Source organism: Mytilus edulis, chromosome 1 (assembly GCF_963676685.1).
Source record: "Mytilus edulis chromosome 1, xbMytEdul2.2, whole genome shotgun sequence".
NCBI lineage: Eukaryota > Metazoa > Mollusca > Bivalvia > Mytilida > Mytilidae > Mytilus > Mytilus edulis.
Genome location: NC_092344.1, coordinates 72,113,158 through 72,140,051, shown reverse-complemented (window position 1 = coordinate 72,140,051; position 26,894 = coordinate 72,113,158). Strand labels below are relative to the sequence as shown.

General features: G+C 30.2%; 1 protein-coding gene across 4 annotated transcripts in view; it reads left to right on the top strand.

Moving 5' to 3' along the window:
• The window catches only part of LOC139489543 (trafficking protein particle complex subunit 13-like), an 84,933-nt gene extending 63,246 nt beyond the window's left edge, over window positions 1-21,687 (top strand). For 2 of the 4 annotated variants that reach the window (XM_071276074.1, XM_071276065.1), the window contains exons 4-12: window positions 3,861-3,991; window positions 4,598-4,670; window positions 5,607-5,651; window positions 6,771-6,803; window positions 12,792-12,922; window positions 14,670-14,871; window positions 18,967-19,067; window positions 19,856-20,009; window positions 20,440-21,687. In XM_071276074.1, the coding sequence (XP_071132175.1) occupies window positions 3,861-3,991; window positions 4,598-4,670; window positions 5,607-5,651; window positions 6,771-6,803; window positions 12,792-12,922; window positions 14,670-14,871; window positions 18,967-19,067; window positions 19,856-20,009; window positions 20,440-20,538 (969 nt within the window). In that variant the 3' untranslated portion in view covers window positions 20,539-21,687. The remainder of the gene's footprint in view (window positions 1-3,860; window positions 3,992-4,597; window positions 4,671-5,606; window positions 5,652-6,770; window positions 6,804-12,791; window positions 12,923-14,669; window positions 14,872-18,966; window positions 19,068-19,855; window positions 20,010-20,439) is intronic. The other 2 variants (XM_071276083.1, XM_071276094.1) reach the window with 1 other exon arrangement.
• The last annotated feature ends 5,207 nt before the right edge of the window (window positions 21,688-26,894 follow it).

Genomic DNA, 26,894 nt, shown 5'->3' with positions numbered 1-26,894 from the left:
ACTTCTACTGCTGTGATGAGAATTTGATGTTGTTAGAATGACACTTAACAGACATACACAATTTATGATATCTTGAAAAATGGGTTTTTAAAATATTTTTTCTATGGCGTAATTATCTTTTTTTTCTTAGGTGATACATCTTTTGTATGGGTAAAGTTTTGTGTCCTTGAAGGAGTCTAATAAATGTGTATTGGCAACACACATCAAATTATGCTTTATTCGAAATTAATGATGTTTACCTCCCACACTAATTTTCTATCATGCTGCTTAGCAAAAGCTATTCATACCAGTCTTTATGTACTACTGTATAGCAGGTTATAATTTTATTTTTGTGTGATGTAAATTTTCGCTTATTTTCGTGGATGGAACAAAATAGCCAAAATAAATTCTGCCAATTTAAAAGTGCACAGACAAAGGTAATGACAAAAGTTTTAAACTGCAAAAATAATAACCGCCAAAATATTTTGTATATCTTATTCAATAAAAATCACAAAATTTAACGCTCGTGAAAATAACCCAGTATTTGGAATTTGATGCTTCTCTGTTTATACCTCCTGCTTTAAAAAAGTTGTGGTATACTGTTTTACCTCTGTCTGTCCCTCCATCCATTCATCTGTCCTTCCATTCGTCAGTATGTCCAATCGTCCCATGAACACTTTTCATCACATCTTTCTCAGGAACTACATCATAAGGATTTCTGAAATTTGGTTCCAGGGTTTTTATTAGTCAGCTATACTGTGTGATCCATTTTCAGATTCATCCCTCAACAAGTTCCTGTTCTCTTAGATTTACCTCAACCAATTTAATATTTTATGATGTATTTAAATGAGTATTTATTGTTGCAAACTCCATTAGAAATTTGAATTGAGATCAGTTTTAGAATAAAGGAAAGGAGGATGTGAAAAAAATGGGGGAGGGAGGGGGGGTCAATTTTTTTCATTTCAGATTTCATGAATAAAAATAAAATTTCTTCAAACATTTTTTTGAGAGGATTAATATTCAACAGCATAGTGAATTGCTCAAAGGCAAAAAAAAATTAAGTTCATTAGACCACATTCATTCTGTGTCAGAAACCTATGCTGTGTCAACTATTTAATCACAATCCAAATGTAGAGCTGAATCCAGCTTGAATGTTGTGTCCATACTTGCCCCAACCTTTCAGGGTTCAACCTCTGCCGTCGTATAAAGCTGCGCCCTGTGGAGCATCTGGTTGAATTTGTCTTGGAGTTCTCTGAATTGGTTAGGTATCAGAAATATTTATCATAAAATTGAGAATGGAAATTGGGAATGTTTCAAAGAGACAACAACTCAACCAAAGAGCTGAAAAAAACAGCCGAAGGCCACCAAAGGGTCTTCCACACAGTGTCAAAATTCTGCACCCAGAGACTTGTTTCAGCTGGCCCCTAAACAAAAATGTGTGTACTAGTTTAGTGATAATGGAGGTCATACTTAACTCTGAAATATATAAATGAACTGCTTATATTGAAAGATTGGAACAGAGAAATGTTCAATCATTAAAAAGATGGTAAGGTATTAAATCTTGATGTTAGCATGGTCATCCTGTTCTACAAATGTACTGTTATGAACCATCAACACGAACAGTTTGAGAGCACTTGATTCACAATGTGTGTCTAAAATATGGTACATGGAGATCTTGTCAAAATATGATTGATGAATAGTATTTTTTTTACAATGAATAGTCACTAAATTAGAGAAACAGACTTGTTTAAGAAAGGATTGTTTCGTGAGGTCAGAACCATATCAGCTGTGTGTCAAAGCTACTCAACTGAGATTAGTTCATTTTTGACCACAATCTAAAAAATTTCATTCGAGAAAAAAAAGGAAGAGATTGCACTTAGTATGGATTTGAATATTTTTAAATTTTTTTTGGAATATTGTTTTTTTGTGGTATTGATGCTTGTGAGTGCAAGATTTTTATGTGTTAAGTTCAGTCAAACAGAATTTTTTATTAGAATATCAAAACTAATTAGGTGGTATAGGATTATTTTGTAAACAACATCATAAATGATTGCAATAAGCCTCCTTAAAACTTGAACAGGAAGTTTATATATATTTCTTATCAAGAAAAGAACATTATAAAGTCACCTATTTATTGAAAATTCGGTTAAGCAGACATAACTGAAAAATAAGGATGAGATATTATTCTGCAATCAATTTTATTTTGTCTGCATAGTGCACTATATGCACTTTTAAAAGCAAACAAGGTACTATCATTGTTACATAAAGTCACAACACAATGAGTAATAGAACATAAAGGGAACATGTGCAGATCATACGATTTGTAAATAACATATTTGTCATAAAATACAAAAGAAATTATACAATATATTAAGTATAATAAAACAGAAGTTACAATTTTGTAGACATGTTTGTATTTTTGTGTTTTTTTCTTCTTCATTTTATTGCCATTGGGTTGTTAAGATGAAATAAGGAATTGTGATATGATGAACAACTATGAAAATGATGAAGATGTTAATAACTTTTGTCTTTGACTTATGAGTTTGAATATCCTACTTATTTTACAACGTTTGAATTGAATAAAAGGAGATATGTATATATGTGACGATGACACGAAAAAGGAAAAACATTTAAAGGTCAACAAACAATCTTTAACAATAGATGTATCACCACAGGCACTTGTCTCAGAAAAAAAAATGCTATATACCTTAATATTAAGGTATATAGGAATTTTTTTGTTATTGAGGTACATGTATATAGGAATTTTTTTTTCTGAGACAAGTGCCTGTATGTATCACCAAGAGTCTCAGCCCAGAGTCAACAAAAATTATAAATGAATACTGTGGATTCTATATTGTTTGTTGAAAAAGGAAAAACATTTAAAGGTCAACAAACAATCTTTAACAATAGATGTATCACCACAGGCACTTGTCTCAGAAAAAAAAATGCTATATACCTTAATATTAAGGTATATAGGAATTTTTTTGTTATTGAGGTACATGTATATAGGAATTTTTTTTTCTGAGACAAGTGCCTGTATGTATCACCAAGAGTCTCAGCCCAGAGTCAACAAAAATTATAAATGAATACTGTGGATTCTATATTGTTTGTTGAAAAAGGAAAAACATTTAAAGGTCAACAAACAATCTTTAACAATAGATGTATCACCACAGGCACTTGTCTCAGAAAAAAAAATGCTATATACCTTAATATTAAGGTATATAGGAATTTTTTTGTTATTGAGGTACATGTATATAGGAATTTTTTTTTCTGAGACAAGTGCCTGTATGTATCACCAAGAGTCTCAGCCCAGAGTCAACAAAAATTATAAATGAATACTGTGGATTCTATATTGTTTGTTGAATACCAATTTTCAAAAATCCGAATTTTTGTCAATAACTGGTAAACCATCAAATTAAATATTTAAGGAAATACAAATTTTCTATAGGCTTGTATGCAGACTTTGGCAAAACCATGAAATTAAATAGCAATGAACATGTTAGTTTTTCTGAAAATTTGTACCAACAAAAATAGATGAATTCACAGTATAACACTAACTCTATCAAGTCAATATTTCTCAATGTTAGGAAAACAACAAATTTGATAAAAATTTTGCTTATGCTAGAAATTAATCTGGAATAATTGGTTATGACATTTGAAAATATCCTTAATCTCTAAACCATAGTTCTCATAATTTTTTATTGATCATAAAGAAAAGGAATATTTATCTACCCTTCTTATTATATCAAAATCTTGCCAACATTACAAATTTAACCTTAAATCCTATGTTATAACCATTATCCTGTTATACTAGTATGTTTAATTTAAATCTACTCATTATTGTTAGAAAGGTCAGAAGTAAAGAAAATTCTATTTTTCAGGTTGACCTACAGACCAGTTCACAAAGATTGATGTTATCAGGTGCCAATTCAGACCCAGTAGGTGAATTGGGTCCAGACCACAGTATAGACGATGTCATACATCATGAAGTCAAAGAACTTGGAACTCATATGTAAATATTAAGGGATCAATCATATTCAAAGGCAATCAAAACAAATTTTGTGTTACATTTCAAAGTTATTAGGAACAAATTTTTTTTTACATGAATCTAATTATTGTATCAATCCAACCTTTTACATAAAGCATAAGACTGTGTCTGTATATGCTTTTAATATATAACTGTTCAATTTCTCTATATTAAAGTGCCTTCTGTATAGTCTAGTCATTAGTCATGAAAAAAAGTTGGTTTGTCATGGTTAAAAGATGGATTGTCATGTGGTTAAAAGTTGGTTTGTCATGGTTAAAAGTTGGTTTGTCATGGTTAAAAGATGGATTGTCATGGTTAAAAGTTAGGTTGTCATAATTATAAGTTGGGTTGTCATGGTTAAGAACTGGTTTGTCATGGATAAAAGATGGTGTTTTTTTGCAAGTAAAGTTCCAAAGAATAAAATGTGTTGAAGGCCGTACTTTAACCTATAATGGTTTACTTTTTTAAATTGTTATTTGGATGGAGAGTTGTCTCATTGGCACTCACACCACATCTGCCTTTATCTAATTATTTCATCTGTTACATTAATTACTATAATTTCAGATCAGTGTGATTTTTTTTATGTTTCAGATTGGTATGTGCTGTTAGTTACACAACAAACACTGGTGACAAAATGGCTTTCAGAAAGTTCTTCAAATTCCAGGTAATCTTCAATTGAAGACAATAAATCTATATTTTCTTTGAATGTAACTATAAACCTTTCTTAACACAAGACAATAAGAACAAGACAATTGTGTACAAAGATATTTCAAACATTTAGCTTGTATTTATGTCCCCTTTCCTTACTCTAATGACTATAAAAAAGAATTAATGATCTAACCTCTCATCCTATTTAAGCTCAGATTTGCAGGAATGATTCAAGTAAGGTCTTCTATACTCATTTGGTTCAAAGCAGATGATAAACATTGATGCAGATACTATCTTCTATTTCTATTGGCAAATTTATAAAATCTCAACTAAAACAACATGCTGAAATGTTTTGAATATAGTTAATTATTGATTGAAAGGCCCTCTTCAAAACACTATTTTTACATGTTTAATTTGTGGCAAACATGGCACCATTGATGGCTCATAGTTTCCATTGAACTCTGTTGAAAATAGCATTAAGTCTTCTTGTTTGATATTCCTTAACCAATTTCAACCTTCAGGAATGGTGTATGGAAGATCCTCTACAAAAAATTTTCATTTGGTCCTGATTCTGATCAGATGAGAAACATGGTCCTTGATTCTGAAGGTTCTCTTTCAAAAGTTGGCTTTATCTGGCAATTAAGAAGTAAATGCGTTAATTGAATAATTAGGATCTTAAGGGGTCCAATTGATATATGCTAATAAGACTTTATTTATTAAAATTTATCAAATCTACAAACAATGGCTTAGTGATCTGTGGACAGTCGCATCATGCTCTCCCAGAACAGATTTTTATTTTAAAAATGTATATATGATCTATAGTAATTTTCTCAATTATTTTGTAACTGCATTCAACATGTTTTGATTCTATATAATGCAGTCATCCCTGTTTGTAGTAAAAGTGTTGTATATATGACCTTTGATAAAAACTTTGTACAATTTTCTTTTTAAGGTGCTGAAACCATTAGACGTAAAAACAAAGTTTTATAATGCTGAGGTAATGTGTGTGTAATATGTGTTATAACTTAACATTTAGTTTTAACAGGCTTAGATAAAAATTGACATATTAACTGATACAAATATTGATTTTACGGCTAAAATGTGTTCCTAATAGCTTTCAATGTCCTGTTTTATTCAAGCATATTAAGCAACCCCTGTTTTATGCTTGCATTTGTACAAAAATCAGATACATCATTAGAAAAATTCTTAGTATTTCTCATGTTTGATCAATCCCTAAGATAAACATTAGAACTTGACTCCTGTCTTCGTTGATATTTAGACAACATATATGGACAATTATAGTGTTGCTGTCAGTTGTAACACTAAGACTTGTCACAGAGTATTGAAATGTGTCAGTTAGTCTCCCTATTAGACAAGTCCGTATAAGATTTATTGGCAAATAAATTTACTGGACGAATTAAACAATCTGTATATAGTTTCCTGGTTAATAAACTTCATTTCATACTCCTTGCTTCTTCGACTTGTATTGTTAACTAAGTCTGTGTGTTGCAATGAGAGACTTCAAGAAATTATGAGATAAAAGAATAAGTGTTGGAGCTGTTAGCTCTTACACCTTTATATCTTATATACATCCTGGTACACCTGTTTGTGTCCTACCAGTCTTGTAAGTGTTCTCACGCATACAATTCTAGCAAAATTTTTAATGTATATCAAAGGTTTATATCAGCAATGACAACTTTCAAAATATGTTCCAATAAATTATTTTATTTTAATGTCCCCTTGGGATATAATTAAAATTGCAAATTAGTATTAGAGGCATTCAAAGGTCTTCATTTCTAGAAATTATATGTTTATGTGAGCAAGGTCAACTTGTGCTACTTTAATATAATTTTGATAATAAAAGGTAAATGGAAAATTCTATTGTAAGCAATATGATGCTTAAATTTCCTGCAGGATTATTATAAAAAAGATTTTTTTTGAATGGAAAGTTTTTGCCCTTGGACAGAATAAATGTGCATCTCTGGGGAACATTGAAAAGCTGTTCTTTTATTTCTGTATCAATATTTGGACAATGTAATCATAATACAACTTCTGCTTAACATAAAAGAGGAGAGGGTTATAAAATTTATCTTCCCTCCAAATTTTATTTATCTAGGTAGCAGATGATTATAAAACCATGTCGAAAAAGGTAATCTTATTAATTGTCTAAAACTTTCCTTCCATCCCCACTTCAATTAAGGACTTATGCAAAACACTTTAACCATAATGTCACTATCCCTGATTGGTCTGTGCAGTTAGGACTAGACTACAGATACTTGTAACTGCACATGCTTTGCAGGAAGTAACTGTTAGGTGTAGCAACTAGATTTGGCTGTCTAAAAATTTTTCCTTCCCTTGGCCTAATGTACATGTACCTTAGTTAAAGACCTCATGCAATACATTTTTCACCATAATGTCACCATGTCTGAGTTACCAGACTGTTCAGATACTGAGCACTTCACATGCTTTGCAGGAATTTACTGCTAGTTATATAAATAGCAAAATGATTTGGCTGAAGACGTGTGAAATCTTAAGGTCACTAATGTGGTGTTTTAAACTGAGAGTAATATTAAACCAATGACCTAGACCCATTCTAGCACGTAATATAGTAGAAGAGTGGTAGACATGTACTGTAGCAATGTAGCTATGGTTATGAATGCAGGTAGTAGGTTCATATGTTATTATTATTATACATTAGTTAAAATTGCACTGTATGTTTGAGACCAGTTTAAATTAACCTCATGGGAACAAGATAATTGATTTGGGCCAGACAGGTTATATTTCTGGTGAATTCTAGCAATTATTCTGTCCATGTTCAGATACAATAGCACTGCAATGATTACTGGTACTGTGAATTCAGACATTTGCTCATGCATTTATTTTTATTGTTGGACAAGAACAAGATCAAAATTGTGAGATTTATTATTGTGAAAATCAGGTAATTCTATTTACCTACAATTAATGGTACCAAAATTTAAAACTATGCAAATGCAAATGCAAAAAAAAGCATTTTTCTGAAACCTATCCTATCACAATTTTTTGCAATACAAATACTTCAGCAGTTAAATTTCAATTTTGAAATTATCTATAGATGATTTTATTTGACCATTTGTAAGAGCTCTCTCTACAAAACAAATCAAATGAATTTTGTGTTCTTTGAGGTTGGTTTACACAGGTTTCAAGGTATGTCAAAATGTCTATGTACACTGTTATAGCAAATATAGCAAAAAACATACAACATGTTACTTACATGAACAGTTAGTTTTAAATACAAAAGCTGTCTCTTAAAAAGTTCAAACTGAGAAAGGATGTGATTAAAGAATGGTCTTGCTTGAATTTTGATATTTTTAGTATGATTTTCTTAGCCAATAATTTTAATGTAAATGCAGGTTTGTTTGTTTGCATGCTATAGAATTAATAATTTTTGTTTACTAATGAAGGTGTTTGTTTATTGTTTTGTGTTTTGTTTGCCAATGCAGGATTATGTCGTAAGTTTTAACAAGCAATGTCATTGTCGTGCAGTATGCTTTGGTTGATATGTCAAAAAATTATTCCATGATCAATAATTTCGATCAATTTCTAAAAGGTGGAAATTTTACGAAATGAAATTATAAAAATTATTTTATTGTGCTTTGTTTTTAATTTCTTATACAGAGATAATTGAAATTACTAAAAAAAAAATCTAAATATTTCGATGTGTTTTACTCAAGAGAGAAAAACTAATAGGCTAAAGCTGTGAAATATAGCTGTTTTCGTAACTTCCCAATTATTGGTTTCTAAACAAAACTCATAAGACAGAACTGATCGCTTCTTAGAAAGTCAACATATCAAGTCATCTGTAATATTATTTTTGGCATCCACATAAAAAAATCATATTGCTGAACAGAAATTGAATCGAAATATTGATCATCATAAACGTTGCATTTTCTTTGTTAGATATTTGTATTTTTATGTCTATGAGGATGTTATGAAAGCATGGTTAGTTTCATTGCATGTTAGATCCTTGAATCATATTATATCTTCTAGTAATTTCATACGTTCAGTCTACCATAAAATTTCACAATATTGGTTATATCTTTTGATGAGTGGTTATGTCAAATATTGAAACATTTCTTTTTGTTTATTCATGAAGCAATTTCAGATTTATTCATCTAAGTACACAATTGGTCAATGATAATGAATTGTTAGGGAAATATTAGTTGAAGGCCATACTTATAGGAAAAAAGTCTGAAGTCCTTGGGTATTTCTTATAACTAGTCAAAAGTTTAAAATGAGTTGCTGAAATTGAGATCCCTATAGCTTTTGATTGGCAAAACATCCTAATTATATATTTCAAGAAGACATGCATTAAATGTTAACAAAATATCAACCCAGCAATACAAGTTATGGAAAATAAATGTCATTCTACATATATTGTTATAAGTGGTCATTAGGTAACAGCTCCTGTCTTGCATGTGTGGCATTTGTATGCCATTTTGAAGAACGTTAGATTACCAAAGCAGCTGAAGATTCCACAGGTTATCAAGTTTTTATCTTCCCCGGCTTTTTTAGGCCAGCATTAGTTAATTATTGCTATTTCTTTGTTCCCTTACACAACATTCCAAATTGTACATTTCATTGAATTTTTTTACATCACAATGCAAAAATCTACAGTCACAATGTCCTATCTCCTTTTTACCCCGTAAATGACCTCATCTCAACTTGTTTATCCATAAAAAGAAATTTAGAATTACTGTTTACATTACCATGTTGTAATACTGGTCCTTGTGGTCTATGTCACTTATCTACATTGATCAATCGCTCGTCATACATGAGGTAAAAGTTTAACCCTGCTAATGGTGGGATAAGGCTTTCAAGTTGTCTCCTCTATCAATAAAAACTTGCAACCATGATAAAACCATAGTGCAGAAAGAGGCATTTGATACCAAGAAATAAACTTACATACATGTTAAAATTGGTATATGCAGCTTGTCATTTTTGAAATCTGGTAGATAGCTGCCTTGTTGACAATCATACCACATCTCCTTATTTATAAATAAAGAGGTCTAAACAAGTTAAGCGATTTCAAGTCTATAGATGAAGTTTCTTAAAATATCTCCTGTTTCAACTGCAAAAGATAGAATCAACTGTAAAAATATAGATATTTTCTTGTCTTTGGGACTATTTATAGCAATAGTTTATTTACTATCTTGTCAATTTATTTGAAAGTTTTTAAACAAAAAGTCCATTCAACACTAAGGCAAAACCTATAAAACATTCAGAATTCCAAGTTAATACTACATTATTAAAAAAACAGGTCCATTTAACATTGAAACAATATAGTTATTAGTCCATTAAAACAATGGGTCCATAAACCTGTAAAACAGAATGGTTATTAAACATTTGAACAGCAGGTTCATTATAGATTAAAATAATAGGGTCCTATAATATTAAAACAACAAGTTCCTAACATGAAAACATAAGGTTTGGTAAATATTGAAACAACAGTTTCATTACACATTATTACAGATTGATTTATCATTTTCAAACAGATTCATTAAACTTTTACAACAAGTTCATTAAACATTAAAACAACAGGTTCTTTAAACATAAAATCAACTGGTGTATTAAATATTTTTACATTAGTATTGGTAATTTTTTTAAACAATAATAGCATTGAACATGAAAACAACAGGTTGATTTTTAGATATTAAAACAACAAAAGTTATTCCTAGAGGATAGTTTAAGGGTTCAAATTCATACCATTTTTGCTCATATTTTTACATATGATATAATGATCAGAAACAAAAAAATAGAATAAAAAAATCATTTCCACAATTTGCTTGCCCTATTTCTCCTCTCAGTCCTTTGTGATATATTATTATGCTCTAACCAACATACCCAGTAGCATGTTGGTATGATTAAGTCATTACATGGGAATACTTATATATTGTTTATTGACGCATATGTGACCTGATGTTGGGGGATGGGTATATTGCATGTATGTATTTATATTTATGTATATTTATGTATGTTGTATATAGCTAAGTCTATAGCACTATAGACCATCTGGGATTTATAACCTCAGTTGACATAAATTCTTGACTGTTGTTATCTGAATTCGTGACTGGGTGACAAAGTTCGGCTTTAGTCTAGACCAAACGATTGTTCTATCAAAATTTTGTTTATTAGATAATATTTATTCCTTAATTATTGTTCTTTTAGTGATATACTTGACTGTCATATTTTACATAATATGTCTGTAGTTTTAAGTATTATTGACAATTTTTAACAGTCGTTCAGCAATGATATATCCTCACAAAAACAAAGTTAATCAATTTATAAATTTACATATTGCCATAAAGAACCTATACTTTTACAATGATTTCAAGAATTGCTGATAGTTGCTGTTCATGGCCTTTTAACGTTTTGCTGAGATTTTAAAAGTTCAACAGAGATTTTCACCTATCTTTGGAATTTCATTTTAAAATTAACAGATTGAAGGAGGAAATATACAATAAAAGTCAAGAGATGAAAATTTTGCATTTGCATTATGGTATGGATGTTTCATCATGGCAAATTGTCTTTGTTGTTTATAATAGTTGTTTATCAAAATGATTTTTCCACAATTACTTTGACAACTGGATTACAGAAGACTGATCCTTCAGAAATTTGAACAACAGGTTGCAAAGCTCTATAACACCCTAACTGCTTATCTTTTGCAGTGTTACAGAAAAAAAAATCAAATTATCACCACCATTGTTATTGTTAACAGTTAGCAGTTTTTTCTTTTTTGTACTTGCCTAATAAATATGATTAAGGGAACTCAAATGAAACACATGGTTCAGTTATAAATTTTAGAGCCATTTTTAATAGCAAAGCTTTATTGTTGCTTTTATAACCAGAAAAATGTGCTTTACATAGCCATATATTGCCTATTGAATACAAAATAATGCTTTGCGTTTAAATTCGAGCAACAAATTCTTAAAATTCTTTGCAGTTAATATGATCAATTTGATATTATGTTTTCCTATATGCACCTGACACTATGTACTGTGCTCGGTTTCGTTCTATAGACTAAAGTCATTAGGTAGTCTTGTACTTTATCAATATTTACCAATTAGTTTCATTATCCGACATACCAGAAAACAAAGCAAGATAATTGGTGATGTGAAACGCTGTCTTTACTACACCGAATATTTTTGTGGTTGCATAATGATGGAATAAAAAAGTGCCAATTATTTCCAAGCAAGAAAAAAACCCACATTGTTCATCGATTATTATACAGCTATAGACAAAAAAAATGACAGAAATATGTTATACTCATCAAGTGCAGTTTTTTATGGAAGGATATTGTGATATGGTTTATAAATCTAGTCTCTGTATTGTGAAACAGTGTTAAATGTTTTTTTTTTAATGATCTTTAATTGACTTTGCATCAGAAGGTTAAAATTATTTCCTGTATGATAAGTAACCGTATAACAATTTTTAACACTGAAGTCTTTCGATGAAGACAATAGTGCATTGTTAATTAAAAGATTGGTTGCTTTAAGCAAATTTGCTTTAAATTAACCGCTTGAAACTTTGTACATTTTTTGTATGCAAGCCTTATCCTCTATCGTATATAAATGAAGATATAAGTTGGTACTTGAAGCTTTTGAAAAATGGGCAATCAGTACTGCTGTCTGTCAGTCTGTTTGTAGCAGTGGCTATTTATATGATAAACTATTTTGTTGCAAGTAGTCAGCTTTATTAACAAAAGATGATGGCTGTTTTAAGATAATTCTGTAAAAAACATGGGTAGAGCTAAGAGAAGATACCAGAACTGAGCATATTTCACTTTTCATTTTAAGAAATAACAATTTTTTAAACATCTTCTGATGTTATTTTGATAACTAGTAAGTCATTGGAATCTGTCATAACATTTGAAACGAGTTGCATACATTTAAAGGAACTATAAAACAGTATAAAGTTGCATAAAATCATTGCTGGGCAATTTTCTGTACCTTACATAGAATGAAATCACCCTATTCCTGCTAAATATAATTTATTATTCCAGCAAACTGAGATTATAACATTTGTGAGAATTCATGTTCATAGAATTGATAAGAACTTTAACATTTGCCATTTTAATTTCTTTTTTTTTGTATTCTGACAGTCTGATGAGGTGTTTTTAGAAGCTCAGATTCAGAATATAACACCAAACCCAGTCTACATGGAGCGTGTGACTTTAGATCCTTCTGCACAGTATAATGCTGAAGAACTCAACACATTGGATGGAAAAGAAGTGTATGTCATTTGAACAAATAAGTTTTTGCAACTCATAAAGATATGGTTTGATTTATCACAATTATCAACATTAAATATGAGTCAAAAGACCCTTTAAATAATCTTGCAAACATGTCCAATGTACAATTTTAAATGGAGAAGAACTTATTGTTTAGCATAATCTTCAGCTGGAACAAATGCATTTTTGCTGCACTTTGATTGTTCTTCATAGAAGAATACATGGGGGTCTCATTGGGGGGTTCTGATCCAGGATCCCGCTTACTGTTTCGTCAGATTCCCGTATCCCGCTTACACTATGTACGTAAGCAATTCTCATTTTTTTGTCATTTCACGGGTCCGGCAAGACCTCATTTCCCGTTTTCACGACACAATAATTTGACCTTCACGTGTCACGCTTACAAAATATCGGCAATCCTGCGTCATGCTTAGACCCCAATAAGACCCCCAATACATGGCCTCTGAAATTGTTAAAAAAAAATCAGCAAACTAATCAGGACACTTTGGTGCATAAAGGTCACTTGTTTCACATTTTTATTACCTTACATGGCCATTTCAATTATAGTTTTTGGTCAAAATATATATGAACAATAGTTTAGATGGTTGTATCATAGACCATCTTTGGTAGATTTATGATATGTTTTGATTTTTCAAATTCAAAGTTTAAAAAAAACCCAACTTTTTCATACTTTCTTCTTTGTTCATACATATGTTGATTTATCTGCAATAGAAATCACATAATATATCTTGAAGTATTGTTATTGATATAAAGTAGAAAATGTGGTAAATAGTGTTACCACATGTTTTGTGGTAATAGTCCATATGTCTCTCTTACATACTAAGTACTATTTTGGGTATAGTTTAAGAGAATTTTATTGGTCAGTCAAAAAAGAATTTCTTTTATGATTGTTTTATTGTCTATAATAGGCTAATTATGGAGTCTCATTGCCTTGAACTTGCCATATTTAATAATAAGTGCAGTTTTGATATAATAGGCATTAAAATTCTTTCATGGTAGGGTGTTTCTAATTATTTAATTAGTTGGGTGTTAATAACTATGTAATGATAATTAATTTTATGATATAGCACTAGCTTCACTTCAAAGTTCTGTTATTTAGTATGCCATATTTAGATACCTTTATCTAAACGCTGTAACATGTGTTTGTATTCTTCTTGTAAGATTCTGTGTTGCTGTTGTTATTTTCATTGACTAATAGTAATTCCTGGGATAAGGTTAGGTGAAATTGGTTCATTCACATGGTGCATAGGTAAACAGATCTTCAGCAAATTCTTTGAAATTAGTTTTGTTCCCAGAGAAACAGACTGGTCTAAAAAATATAGTTCATTCATACATTCTGTGTTGTATCTGCTTTAGCATTTGTATGCCCTAGATCTTTACCAACACAGAAATTAACCCCTGTTTGAGCAAAAACTAAAAAAGATAAAATGAACATGGTCTGATTATCATCCTGTGAAATTAAAGTACAAGAAAAAATTTCCCAGCATGCAAGGGAATCATTTGTCACATTTTATTACTGATTTTCATTTAACAAATAGCTTCTGGGTTTTACTGTCATCCAGCAGATAAATTTTTTTTCAGTAATAGAATATATCCTTAGAAATCTCCTTGTTATTATGTGCTGTCTAAATCCATGAGGACTGAATGTGGTCAACACTTCTGTTCTAACAAACCATTCAGTAGATTATTCCCAAGTTATCTGATGTGTTATACTAGTGTTTATGATTTCAGACCTGATATGGTGTTCGGTAAAGTAAATTATTTGAATGCCATGGACACCAGACAGTATTTATATTGTCTGACACCTAAACCAGAAGTAATCAAAGAACTGAAAGTGCTGAAAGGTGTGACAAATATTGGTAAATTAGATATTGTATGGAAAACTAATATGGGTGAGAGAGGAAGATTACAGACTAGTCAGTTACAGAGAGTGGTAGGTCTCAAAATATCAGTATAGATAATTGCATTTTAGTATATAATAAAAATGTTTACAACCCTATTTTACTGAAGGAAATTAATATTTTCAACTACTATATAGGTTAAGAGTTAAGGAAATTAGTAAACTGGTTTACAACCTTATTGTACTAAAAAGGACTGGGCTCTTTTCTCTAATACTTTGGTAAAAAGTTTAGGATATATGTAAAACTGTTTATTACCTTATTGTACTGAAGGGGATAAAGATATAGCTTAATTGGTTTTAAATTTTTTTTAGGCCCAAGCTGAGGAAGCATTTAGTTTACCTTGCCTAACTGTCAATCTTTCTGTATGTCCTGAAATTGGTTTCGTCCGAAATACTTTTAGTTTTCGCACTCTAACTTTAGTAAAAGTGAATAGAAATCGATGAAATTTTAATACAGGGTTTATGACCACAAAAGGAAGGTTGGGATTGATTTTGGGAGTTTTGGTCCCAATATTTAAGGAATTAGTGGCCAAAAAGGGCCCAAATAAGCATTTTCTTGGTTTTCGCACTATAACTTTAGTTTAAGTGAATAGAAATCTATGAAATTTTGACACAAGGTTTATGACCACAAAAGGACGGTTGGGATTGATTTTGGGAGTTTTGGTTCCAACAGTTTAGGAATTAAGGACCAAAAAAGGGCCCAAATAAGCATTATTCTTGGTTTTCCCACAATAACTTTAGTATAAGTAAATAGAAATCAATGAAATTTAAACACAAGGTTTATTACCACAAAAGGAAGTTTGGGATTGATTTTTAGAGTTGAAGTCACAACAGTTTATGAATTAGGGGCCAAAAAGGGGCCCAAATAAGCATTATTTTTGGTTTTTGCACCATAACTTTAGTATAAGTAAATAGAAATCTATGAAATTTAAACACAAGGTTTATGACCATAAAAGGAAGGTTGGGTTTGATTTTGGGTGTTTTTAGTTTAGGAATAAGGGGCCCAAAGGGTCCAAAATTGAACTTTTGTGATTTCATCAAAAATTGAATAATTGGGGTTCTTTGATATGCCGAATCTAACTATGTATGTATATTCTTAATTTTTGGTCCCGTTTTCAAATTGGTCTACATTAAGGTCCAAAAGGTCCAAAATTAAACTTAGTTTGATTTTAACAAAAATTGACTCTTTGAGGTTCTTTGATATGCTGAATTTAAAAATGTACTTAGATTTTTAATTATTGACCTAGTTTTCAAGTTGGTCCAAATGGGGGTCCAAAATTAAACTTTGTTTGATTTCATCAAAAATTGAATAAATGGGTTCTTTGATATGCCAAATCTAACTGTGTATGTAGATTCTTAATTTTTGGTCCAGTTTTCAAATTGGTCTACATTAAGGTCCATAGGGTCCAAAATTAAACTAAGTTTGATTTTAACAAAAATTATATTCTTGGGCTTATTTGATATGCTTTATCTAAACATTTACTTTGATTTTTGATTATGGGCCCAGTTTTCAAGTTGGTCCAAATCAGGATTCCATATCAAGTATTGTGCAATAGCAAGAAATTTTCAATTGCACAGTATTGCACAATAGCAAGAAATATCTAATTGCACAATATTGTGCAATAGCAATTAATTTTCAATTGGAGTTATCTTTCTTTGTATAGAATAGTAGTTGATAATATATGTTGGAAATTTGCCAGACATGACTATGATGTCATTTTCTATTTTTATTTGCCAATAACTTTATGTAAATAACTTAATTGGAAATTTGCCAATATAAAATGTTGCTGATGAAGCTTTTTTTCCTTATCTTATCTAAAATGTTTTTAGATAATGTATGTTGGACATTTGCCAGACATGACTATGATGTCATTTTCTATTTTTATTTGCCAATAACTTTATGTAAATAACTTCATTGGAAATTTGCCAATATTAAATGTTGCTGATGAAGTTTTTTTTATTGTTTTATACAATAAACAATGTATATTCACTTTTACTACCAACCAATCTTTACCATTCAGTGATAACAAGCACTTTATTTTACATTTTAATATTTTATGATGTATTTAAAAGAGTAGTTATTGTTGCAAACTCCATTAGAAATTTGAATTGATATCAGTTTTGGAAAAAGGGAAACGGGGATGTGAAAAAAAAAATGGGGGGAGGGTTAAATTTTTCTCATTTCAGATTTCATAAATAAAAAGAAAATTTCTTCAAACATTTTTTTTAGAGGATTAATATTCAACAGCATAGTGAATTGCTCAAAGGCAAAAAAAAAATTTTAAGTTCATTAGACCACATTCATTCTGTGTCAGAAACCTATGCTGTGTCAAATATTTAATTTTAGATTTAAATAAGTTTGAAGAAGAAATCTTTAATTGATTTGTAAAATCTTGACATTTGTTTTGTGTAAAAAAAAACCATGTAATGTCAAAAATTTGATCACAATCCAAATTCAGAGCTGTATCACGCTTGAATGTTTTGTCCACACTTGCCCCAACTGTTCAGGGTTCGACCTCTGCGGTCGTATAAAGCTGCGCCCTGCAGAGCACCTGGTTGCTAATATTTAAGTTAAGAGTTAGAAAATAAGTTTTAAAAACAGTTTATGACTTATTTTACTGAAGAGGACTCAGCATCTTACACTAATATTTTGATGAAGGGTTTAGGATATATGTTAAATAGTTTATGACCTGATTGCACTGATGTGACTATAGACACCTTCCAATAATATTTAGGTTTAGGGTTTAGGCTATTTTAGGGATTGGTTGGTAAAGATCAGCATAAAGAATATGTTTAAGGGTAAGATTAAGGGCAAGCAATAATGTATTTACAATAAAGCCAAATTTGGTCTGGGCCTCAAGAAAAAGACTAACCAAATTCTTTCGGCAGTATTTTTATGTCCCATTTATGGGCATTATGTTATCTTATGTTTTCTGGTCTGTGTGTCTGTTCGTCCATCCGTCTGTCCTGCTTCATGTTAAAGTTTTCATGTTAATTTTTTTGGTCGAGGTAGTTTTTGATGAAGTTAAAGTCCAATTAATTTGAAACTTAGTTCACATGTTCTCTATGATATGATCTTTCTAATTTTAATGCCAAATAAGAGATTTTACTCCATTTTCACAGTCCACTGGACATAGACATGTACTATGGACACATTCTCATTGATTAAGTTTCAGAAAGATAATAAACTCCTGGGAAAAGCCTTGAAAAAAATAAAAAAATGTCAAATTTGATGAGTAATCTGTATAACTAATGTGATTTAGATATACAAAAATGATATTATTTGTTTTCTGAGTATTTATGGTCAATACTTGTTGTTAAGACCATGGGAATGTCAAGTTTTATCCTTGAGAAGTTATGAGATTGTTCCAGAAGAAAGGAACTGTGATTGATAACAAGCAAAATTCCAATAATTGAACAGATATCATAAAAAATCTTTAATGAGATAAGGATGCCTTTTGAACAAAACCAATAGTTATAACAGAAACCAATATAGGACAAAGAACGAACTCATAAAAATGTTTTTTTAATGATTGATCTATGTAATGCCATCTTTTATCAACTTATTGTGTAATCTGGTGGAATTTATATTAATGGAACAGGTTATTAATAAGAAAAAAATGTTATTTGAGCAATTAATATTGAAACATATTTGCATAAATATAAACAAAGCTATCAATTATTTTAATTGGAATGTGTTGAATTTCTAGATTTTTGTTTCGTTTGTCAACTTTTCAATTTTAACAAGGAAGATGTTTTAATGATTATCAGGAAGAGATTTGCAGAGGAACCTGTTCTTTTATATTTTGCCTTCCTTAAAAAAAGTACTTTAAATTTAATGTTAATATTATTTTCCATTCTTTAAAAATGGACTGGCTTAGAAGAAGTTCAGTGCTGGCTTTATATAGTATAGTGAAGTCGAGGAGGTGGAAAAGGTAGATACTTAATTTATGTAATCAACTCCCATACTTTTCCACCCAGATCCCTGAAATTTCACATCATATGACATCGGCCAGTAATTCTGCAAATGCATGTAATCGTTGCCTCTAAATATTAGTCTTGTCTTCAACATAAATCATTAGGCTGAACTTGCATATCAAATGATGAAATATTTTCTTTTTTTTTTAGGCTCCAGGCTACGGTGATATAAGAGTTACAGTTGAAAAGGTTCCTGATACAGTATTGTTAGAAAATACATTTGAAGTTGTGTGTCGAATAACAAACTGCTGGTAATATATATGATGCTCAAACATATCTTCAGTGTCACAGTAAGGGTCAAACTTAAACTAAAACTCTTGAATTGGCCTTTTCTTTCTTCTATCATGTCTGTTTATTACCAGGCCTGCAACTTCTGTGGTAAAAATCTTGACATAGGGATAGTGTTCTGATGGAGGCAGTGTTAAGAGACTTCCTTAAACCAAATTATATAGAATGTAGAAAGAAGACCTTCATACTTTGTATATAGATGCTTTATGTAATGAAGTTTCTGTATGTCATATGTCCATTGTCCTAGACCTTGTTTTCATAGTTTATTGACTACAATGTACTTGAAAAAAAGTAAAGATTTCTTAATTTCTCTCTTTTTATGTGTAATCAGATAATTAGATTTGGTATTTGAGTACAATACACCTTATCGCTATTTGTCCGCCATTACTGGATATCACACAGGTTACTGTAAAATTTTGACGTCACAATACAAAATATCTGACTCCACAATTGAAAAGCGATTGTTGTATGCGTCAAAAGTTCAAGTGGCTGGTTCAGCCGAGATTAGTGATAAGGTGTATGCAAGGTACTTCATATAAGCATTCTTAACTGTGTCATGTGTTTTTACATCCATGACCATCACATTACTGTTTTAAACTCAGAGTTGGGGGTGGTTCATTTTGGAAATTGCATGATTTCTTGAATCAATATGCAAAGTTTCCTTATAACAAATGTACAAGATAAGTGAAACAAGTTCCTAGGGCTAGTTATTCACATAAATTATTTTTAATTATAATTTATGTATTTTTAGTGAGAGAACAATGGATTTGACATTAGTACTACAGAACAATCAGAGTACTGGTGTGGTGTGGGTTGGTATATCTGGTAGACAGCTGGGAAAGTTACCTCCTAATGAAAATATGGACCTAAAATTAAATGTCATAGCAACCATTCCAGGTCTACAGGTACATTGGATAAATCTTAAGGGGAAAATGGTGAAATAAGTATCCAAATAAAATATGGTATTAAGTATATATCAATGAGACAGCAACTCAATGACAGAAAAAAGAGGAACTCATCATTTTATTTGGCACAGATAGAAGCTTAACTTTTATTTTGAAGTTTGTTTTATGAATTATAGTTTGGTATTTATTGCTTAAAATGACTTTGTAGAAGCAACTTTTCAAATGAGACAAATTTTTAGTATAATGTTTTTAAATTGTTGAGTTGGACAAATCACTTCCTGCTTAGGAAAAATATAAAACATATTTTCAATAAAAAATAAAAGTACAATATTTGACTTGCATGTTACTTTCAAAGGTTTACAAAAGATAACATAAATGGTCATCTTTCTTGGTACTTCATATTAAAGTATCCAATATTTTCTATTTTCAGACAATTTCAGGATTGCGGTTAACAGACAATTTCCTGAAAAGAACTTATGAACATGATGAACTAGCTCAAGTTTTCATTTATAATGATTCAAATGTATGATAGAATTGAAAATGCGATAATATATAGAAGGACCAATTATATTGAAAATCTCTTGGACTGAGCTGTCCAATATCCATGTGACTTTTAGGAACTTTATGTTGTGAAGATGTCTGTGATAATCGTTGTAATTAATTGGCAACTTTTACATAGTGAAATGAACATATGTGGATATATTTTACATTTAGTTTTTGTCATTTGATGTAGAGCTTCAGAAACAAGATATAAATGAACAGGAATGTTAAGTTTTCTACATCTCCTGGTTGCATACTTGTAATGTGATACTTATGCCAAAATGAAAGTCGTTCATATAACTTCACTTCCATATCTAAGATCATTTCTGAACACAACTGATTTCTTATGAACAGTTTTATATTTTCCACAAGACATGTAGTTCAGAAATCACATGAGATCAGATATTTTCTAATATCATCTTGTAATGCAGCATCTTTATAAAAAAGGTGGTTAAAGGTGTAATAAGATATTTGTAACAATTGTTAAGTAAATGTAGAAACAAGCCATTGTTATCTAGTAGTATCATTATCATCAGTACACATTGTTGTAATATACAAAACATCTAATTATGCAAATTGATTTTAAGTTATACTCAAAATGAGTAGTTTCTCTTGTAACATTTTTTGTAAAATGAGTCACAGCAGTTAAATAACCTATATTCAATCATGTATTATATTATTAATGTTGTTTATAATAATATTATACCATAACTTCTAGATATAATATTATTGCATAGCAATATAATATTTCCCACAGAAAGGAACCAAAAGTTAGTGTGCAATAAATTCCAATATTGCACTAGTGCAATAAATCTTCAAAATTCATGACTTCATCAATGACAAAATCTCAGTTTAAACTAATTTTTACTTTCAAATATTATATTGCTATACAATAAAAGGGTTATATACCATAACTTCTAGATGCTAAAGAGAAAACGTTCTTTCCTATTTTTCTGACGGTAAATAAATTGACTTTTTCATAAAAATGTGTTTGTTTTCCATGTAATATTAACTGTAATGTGTTAAGTAAGAGCTGCATATTTTACTTAAGTTAGATTTTATTTGACATAGTGCAATACATTTTTGTATAATTGTATGAATTATTTATGAAAATTGTAAATAAATCTATTGAACTTGATCATTTTGATGTTATGTTTAATATTACTAAGAAGAACTGTCTTCAGTGTAACGATGCAGGTTTATAATAGCTATATAAAAAAGAAGATGTGGTATGATTGCCAATGAGACAACTCTTCACAAGACACAAAATGACACTGAAATTAACACCTATAGATCAATGTATAGCCTTTAACAATGAGAAAAGCCCATACTGCATAGTCAGCTATAAAAGGCTCATAAATGACAAATGTAAAACAATTCAAACTAGAAAACTTATGGACTTATTAATGTACAAAAAATGAACGAAAACAAATATGTAACACAGCAACAAAAAGTTAGTTTACTTTTTATTATACTCTTAACTTTAGGAGTAGGTGCATTATTGTGTTTGCCTCATCCCTCCCTCAAATTTTTCATCTCTAAAAGTTGAACTGGTTTGGAGTGAAACGATCATCTCCATTGGTAAAATTACATTTTTGAAATAATTTGTTTTTATTAGACATCAGTATCAGTAAAGGACAAAGACATGCAAGTTTGCAAAGGGAAAACACCAAAATGTATGAAAGAGGGGCAAACGATACCAGAATGTATGAAAGAGGGGCAAATGATACCAGAGGGACATTCAAACTCATAGATAAAAAATAAACTGACAATGCCAAGGCTACAAAAGAAAAAGACAAACAATAGTACACAAAACACAACATAGAAATGATTATTATTTAGTACTGAAGCAAAATTTTGTCCTATAAAATATTATCCCCAGAACAAAATTTCATGATTATTTATCATGATATTTTGTCACTTTCTATGAAATATCATCCAGAAAAAGAGTGTTTTCCATATGAAATTTGTCCATGTACAGACAATTAGTAATGAAGTTTTGTATTGTTAAAGGGAGGTTATCCATAGTTATGTTTTGTCTATTTTGTACAACAATTCATACACATTTATATTGATTGCCATGAAATTTTTGTCATTTAAAGGAGTTTTAGAAATTAACGAATTGAACAATATCGTTTAAGTTTTTTATTTCCTTGAACGTTATAAACAAAAAAAGATAAATAGATGCAGTTATGATATAATCGTCTACAATAAATTCCTATTTGAAATTTTTTATGAAATACATGCCTTAAACATATTTTTAGTTATCTATAATGGATCGTAATTTACTGTAAAATATTGTCAAGGACAGAGTTTCTCAGTGAAATATATTGTCTGTTATTTGGAAAAAATTTCAGAGAAGGCCAATATTTCAGAAGGAAATATTATTCTGGACAGTATTTCAATATCAGATATTGTCTGCAAACAATATGCATATTTATGGCTTTTTGTTTAGCTCACTGGACCCAAAATGGTCAAGTAAGCTTTTCTCATCACTTGGCATCCATCATTGTTGTCTGGTAACTGCTACAAAAATTTTCTCCTTTGAAATTACTTGGCCAAATTAAACCAAATTTGGCATAAATCAATGGCAGATCCAGAAATTTTCAAAACTGACTGTCTAAGAGGGGGCACACTCCGGTCATGCTTCAGTGATTCCCGTATAATCAACAAAATTTTTCCCGAAAAAGGCCCCCCCCCCTAAATCCGCCTCTGTAAATCATCCTTAGGGTATGTTATTCAAAAAAAATTATCTGATGGCCAGGCCCATCAACAAAGATGGCCGCCATGGCTGAAAATAGAACATGGGGTAAAATGCAATAACTTATATCTCTGAAGCTAAAGCATTTAGAGCAAATCTTTAAAAAAATGTGCATCATGTCAAGATCTATCCGCCCTGAAATTTTCAGACACATCAGACAAACTGTTGTTGGGTTGCTGACCCTTAATTGGTAATTTTAATGCAATATTGCAGGTTATTATCTTGAATATTATAAAATTTGAGATAAACTGTCAAAGCAAAAATGTTCCGCGTAATAAGCTCTACAGATTAGTCAGCATGATCAAAATTGTTAATTGACTCTATAAGGAGTAATTGCTCAAAAAAGTAAATTTTTCACAATTTTTTATAAATTTTTTGTAATCTTTTACAAAATCTTTTCCTTTCCAAAACCATAGAAGATACAGGTGAGAGACACAGGCTCTTGTGGGCCTCTAGTTTAATCTAGGTTACAGTTTTAATGTTGAATCTTAATGTTTGTTCATCTACAGTTCTCATGATTTAAAAGTTCTGAGTTACAGATCACTGTGGTATTAATCATTAAAAATACTCATCATTTATATAAATATTTGAAATTGTCTTATTGCCAGATTTTTAAAAACTTTTCTAAAATTTGTTTACATAAATTAAAAAGATTAGTAAATCAAAAATGTGATTACAGTTTTAGTAATAACTATCATTTATTTAGAAGTATTTACTTTAACATTCTGCCAGTTTCATCTTGATAACTGTACTCAGTTGTAAAACTGTTCAAGATGGTTCATCTTCACATCAAGTGGATTTTATGGAACATACCATTCTCACCCAAATATACCTACTAGAATCTTAAAATGAACTGAACTGATATCCATTCACTAGCATTTATGGAACAAACCATTCTCGGCCAAATATACCTACTAGAATCTTAAAATGAACTGAACTCGTATCCATTCACTAGCATTTATAGAACAAACCATTCTCCGCCAAATATACCTACTAGAATCTTAAAATGAACTGAACTGATATCCATTCACTAGCGTTTATGGAACAAACCATTCTCGGCCAAATATACCTACTAGAATCTTAAAATGAACTGAACTGTTATCCATTCACTAGCATTTATGGAACAAACCATTCAGAGCTAGATTTAGTAGATCCAAAAATGGACTTGTCTGCTGTAAGGAGTTGTTTATCCATTTTATAGACAATCAGTTACTAATATTCCAGACAGGCTAATATGCCTGCTCTGTGGCTAAGGGTGCATTGAGTTTTACCTTAGTCTGTACACATGTCTGTACCAAAATTTGTTTCCATTCTCTAACTTTAGTTGGCCTCTAGAAAATGTTATGAATCTTATGCACAACAATTATTGCCACCATACACAGATCAAGTTTTGAATTATGGGTGATCATGGGTGGCATCAATATCACTGATCTTGAGTTATGTCCCTTTATAAATGGAATTATGTTAAATTTTACCCTTTCACATTTTATCATTAGTTTGCATAAACAAAATGTTATAAAACTTTAAAACAAAGGTGATTTCTACCAATCTCACATGAAGTTGGGGTAATAGTCCTAACTGTTTAAGAATAAGTGGTAAAAAACAATACTTTTCTAAAACATGTACTTTGTATAAATTGCTTATTTCTTGACCAATTTCAATGGTGATTAATTTAAGGGTTTGAATTCTTGGGGTTCATTAATATGCTTAACCAAACCAAGTATTTAAATTTAGGATTTTGAGCCCTGTTTTTTTAATTGTTTAAAAGTTTGTTTGATTTCATAAAAAAAATCATTATTAGGGTTCTTTTATATGGTGAATCTATCGTGTATTTAGATTTTTTTATTTTGGGACATGTTATCAAATAAGTCTACATATTAATGCCACATTAAGGTTCAAAGGGTCCAAAATTCAAGTATTTTTTATTTCAACAAATATTGAATTCATGGGGTTCTTAAAAAATGCTGAAACTAACCTTGTATTTAGATTTTTGATTTTCAAATATTTAATTACAATGTAACTTCAGAACTGTATCTAGCTTGAATGTAGCCCAACTGTTCAGGGTTCAACTTCTACAGTCCGTTGAAGCTGCACCTTTGATAATCACATCATTTACATTAATGCAGTACATAAACTATGATATGATCCATTTCTTTTATAATAAAGCTTTTCAAACTAACAAAAGTAAGCAAACAATACCGCAGTCTGCGTTAAGATTATGTTGAGTTATTTCCCCTCTGATTGGATGTTTTTTAAAATTTCTTTTATGTTTTTTTATCACCCTTGTAATTTATTAATAATTTACAATTCAAAATAAACAATTCTTAACAAACATATTTTTTAAACTTTTGTGAAAAAGGTGTTCTTGTATTTTAAAAAATGGCTAACTTGAAGTCCATAGATTACCTTTATTTATAGATTCAGTGTTTTATGGGAACTATATATATAACACTGATATCTTTTATAAGTACAGACTTTCTAGTCATTGTGTAAGGAAAGCGAAATAAAAAAAATATAGAAACTAATAATGCAACATGTGCCTAATTGCTACATGGTCTGTGTTTTGCAATTTTGCAGTATGATTGAAACTACACAGATATTGAATAGTATTTTTTTATTGTCAGTTCTACACATCTGTAAAAAAAATTGTAAGGGTTCCGCGAAACCCAGTGTCTTGCCTATTTTTGCTGTTGATTGTAAGAAGCTTTTGTCCAAGTTTGGTAGAAATCCAGGATAGTTTATGAATCTAATAAATGTTTTAAAAGCTTTAACTTCAGACTGTATGTAATGTTAACTGGAAGTCCATTTATAAGTAAAATATACAAAAACAGGTACAAAATTTTCTTCTAGCTACTAGCTTTTGATCATAAACAAGCTTCTGTCCAAGTTTGGTACAAATCCATAATAGTTTAAGAAAGTTATTAAAATTTTAAAAACTTTAAACCACAGTGAATGTAATGTTTCCTGGAAGGAAAAATAAAACCATTTATAAATAAAATTCTGAAAAAAAGTATTTTTTTTTACAAAACTTACTTTTGGATACCATCTTATGATCATAAACAAGCTTCTGTCCAAGTTTGGCAGAAATTCAGGATAGTTTAAGAAAGTTTTATCTTTTATCTGGAAAGTTTATCCAGAGTGAATATTTGTGGACGCCGCCACGTACAACAGAATGTAGGATCGCTAAGTCTTGCTTTTTCGACAAAAGTCGAAGGCTCAACAAAAAAAGAAGTGTTTTATAATTTAAATCAAAATACTATTTGTGGAAAGCCTAATATTATATTTCATCTCTCTATTTTCTGCCAACAAAATATAAAGGGCATTATATTTTCCAATCTGTGCATCTATCTGTATGTAGCATAGGTTTATGTAGTATTACCTCATTTTAAAATTATAATGTGCCAAATAAGGATAAAGTTTATATTAGTAGACCATACACTTATTATTTTTAGTAACCCTGGTAAATGGGGTCATGGTCTGGTATACCAAGCCAGACAGACATGTACAACTTACAATAATTCAATACATCAAATAAAGTTGACTTATTGTTTTTAAGTAAGCAAGAAACAAACCAAACCATGAAA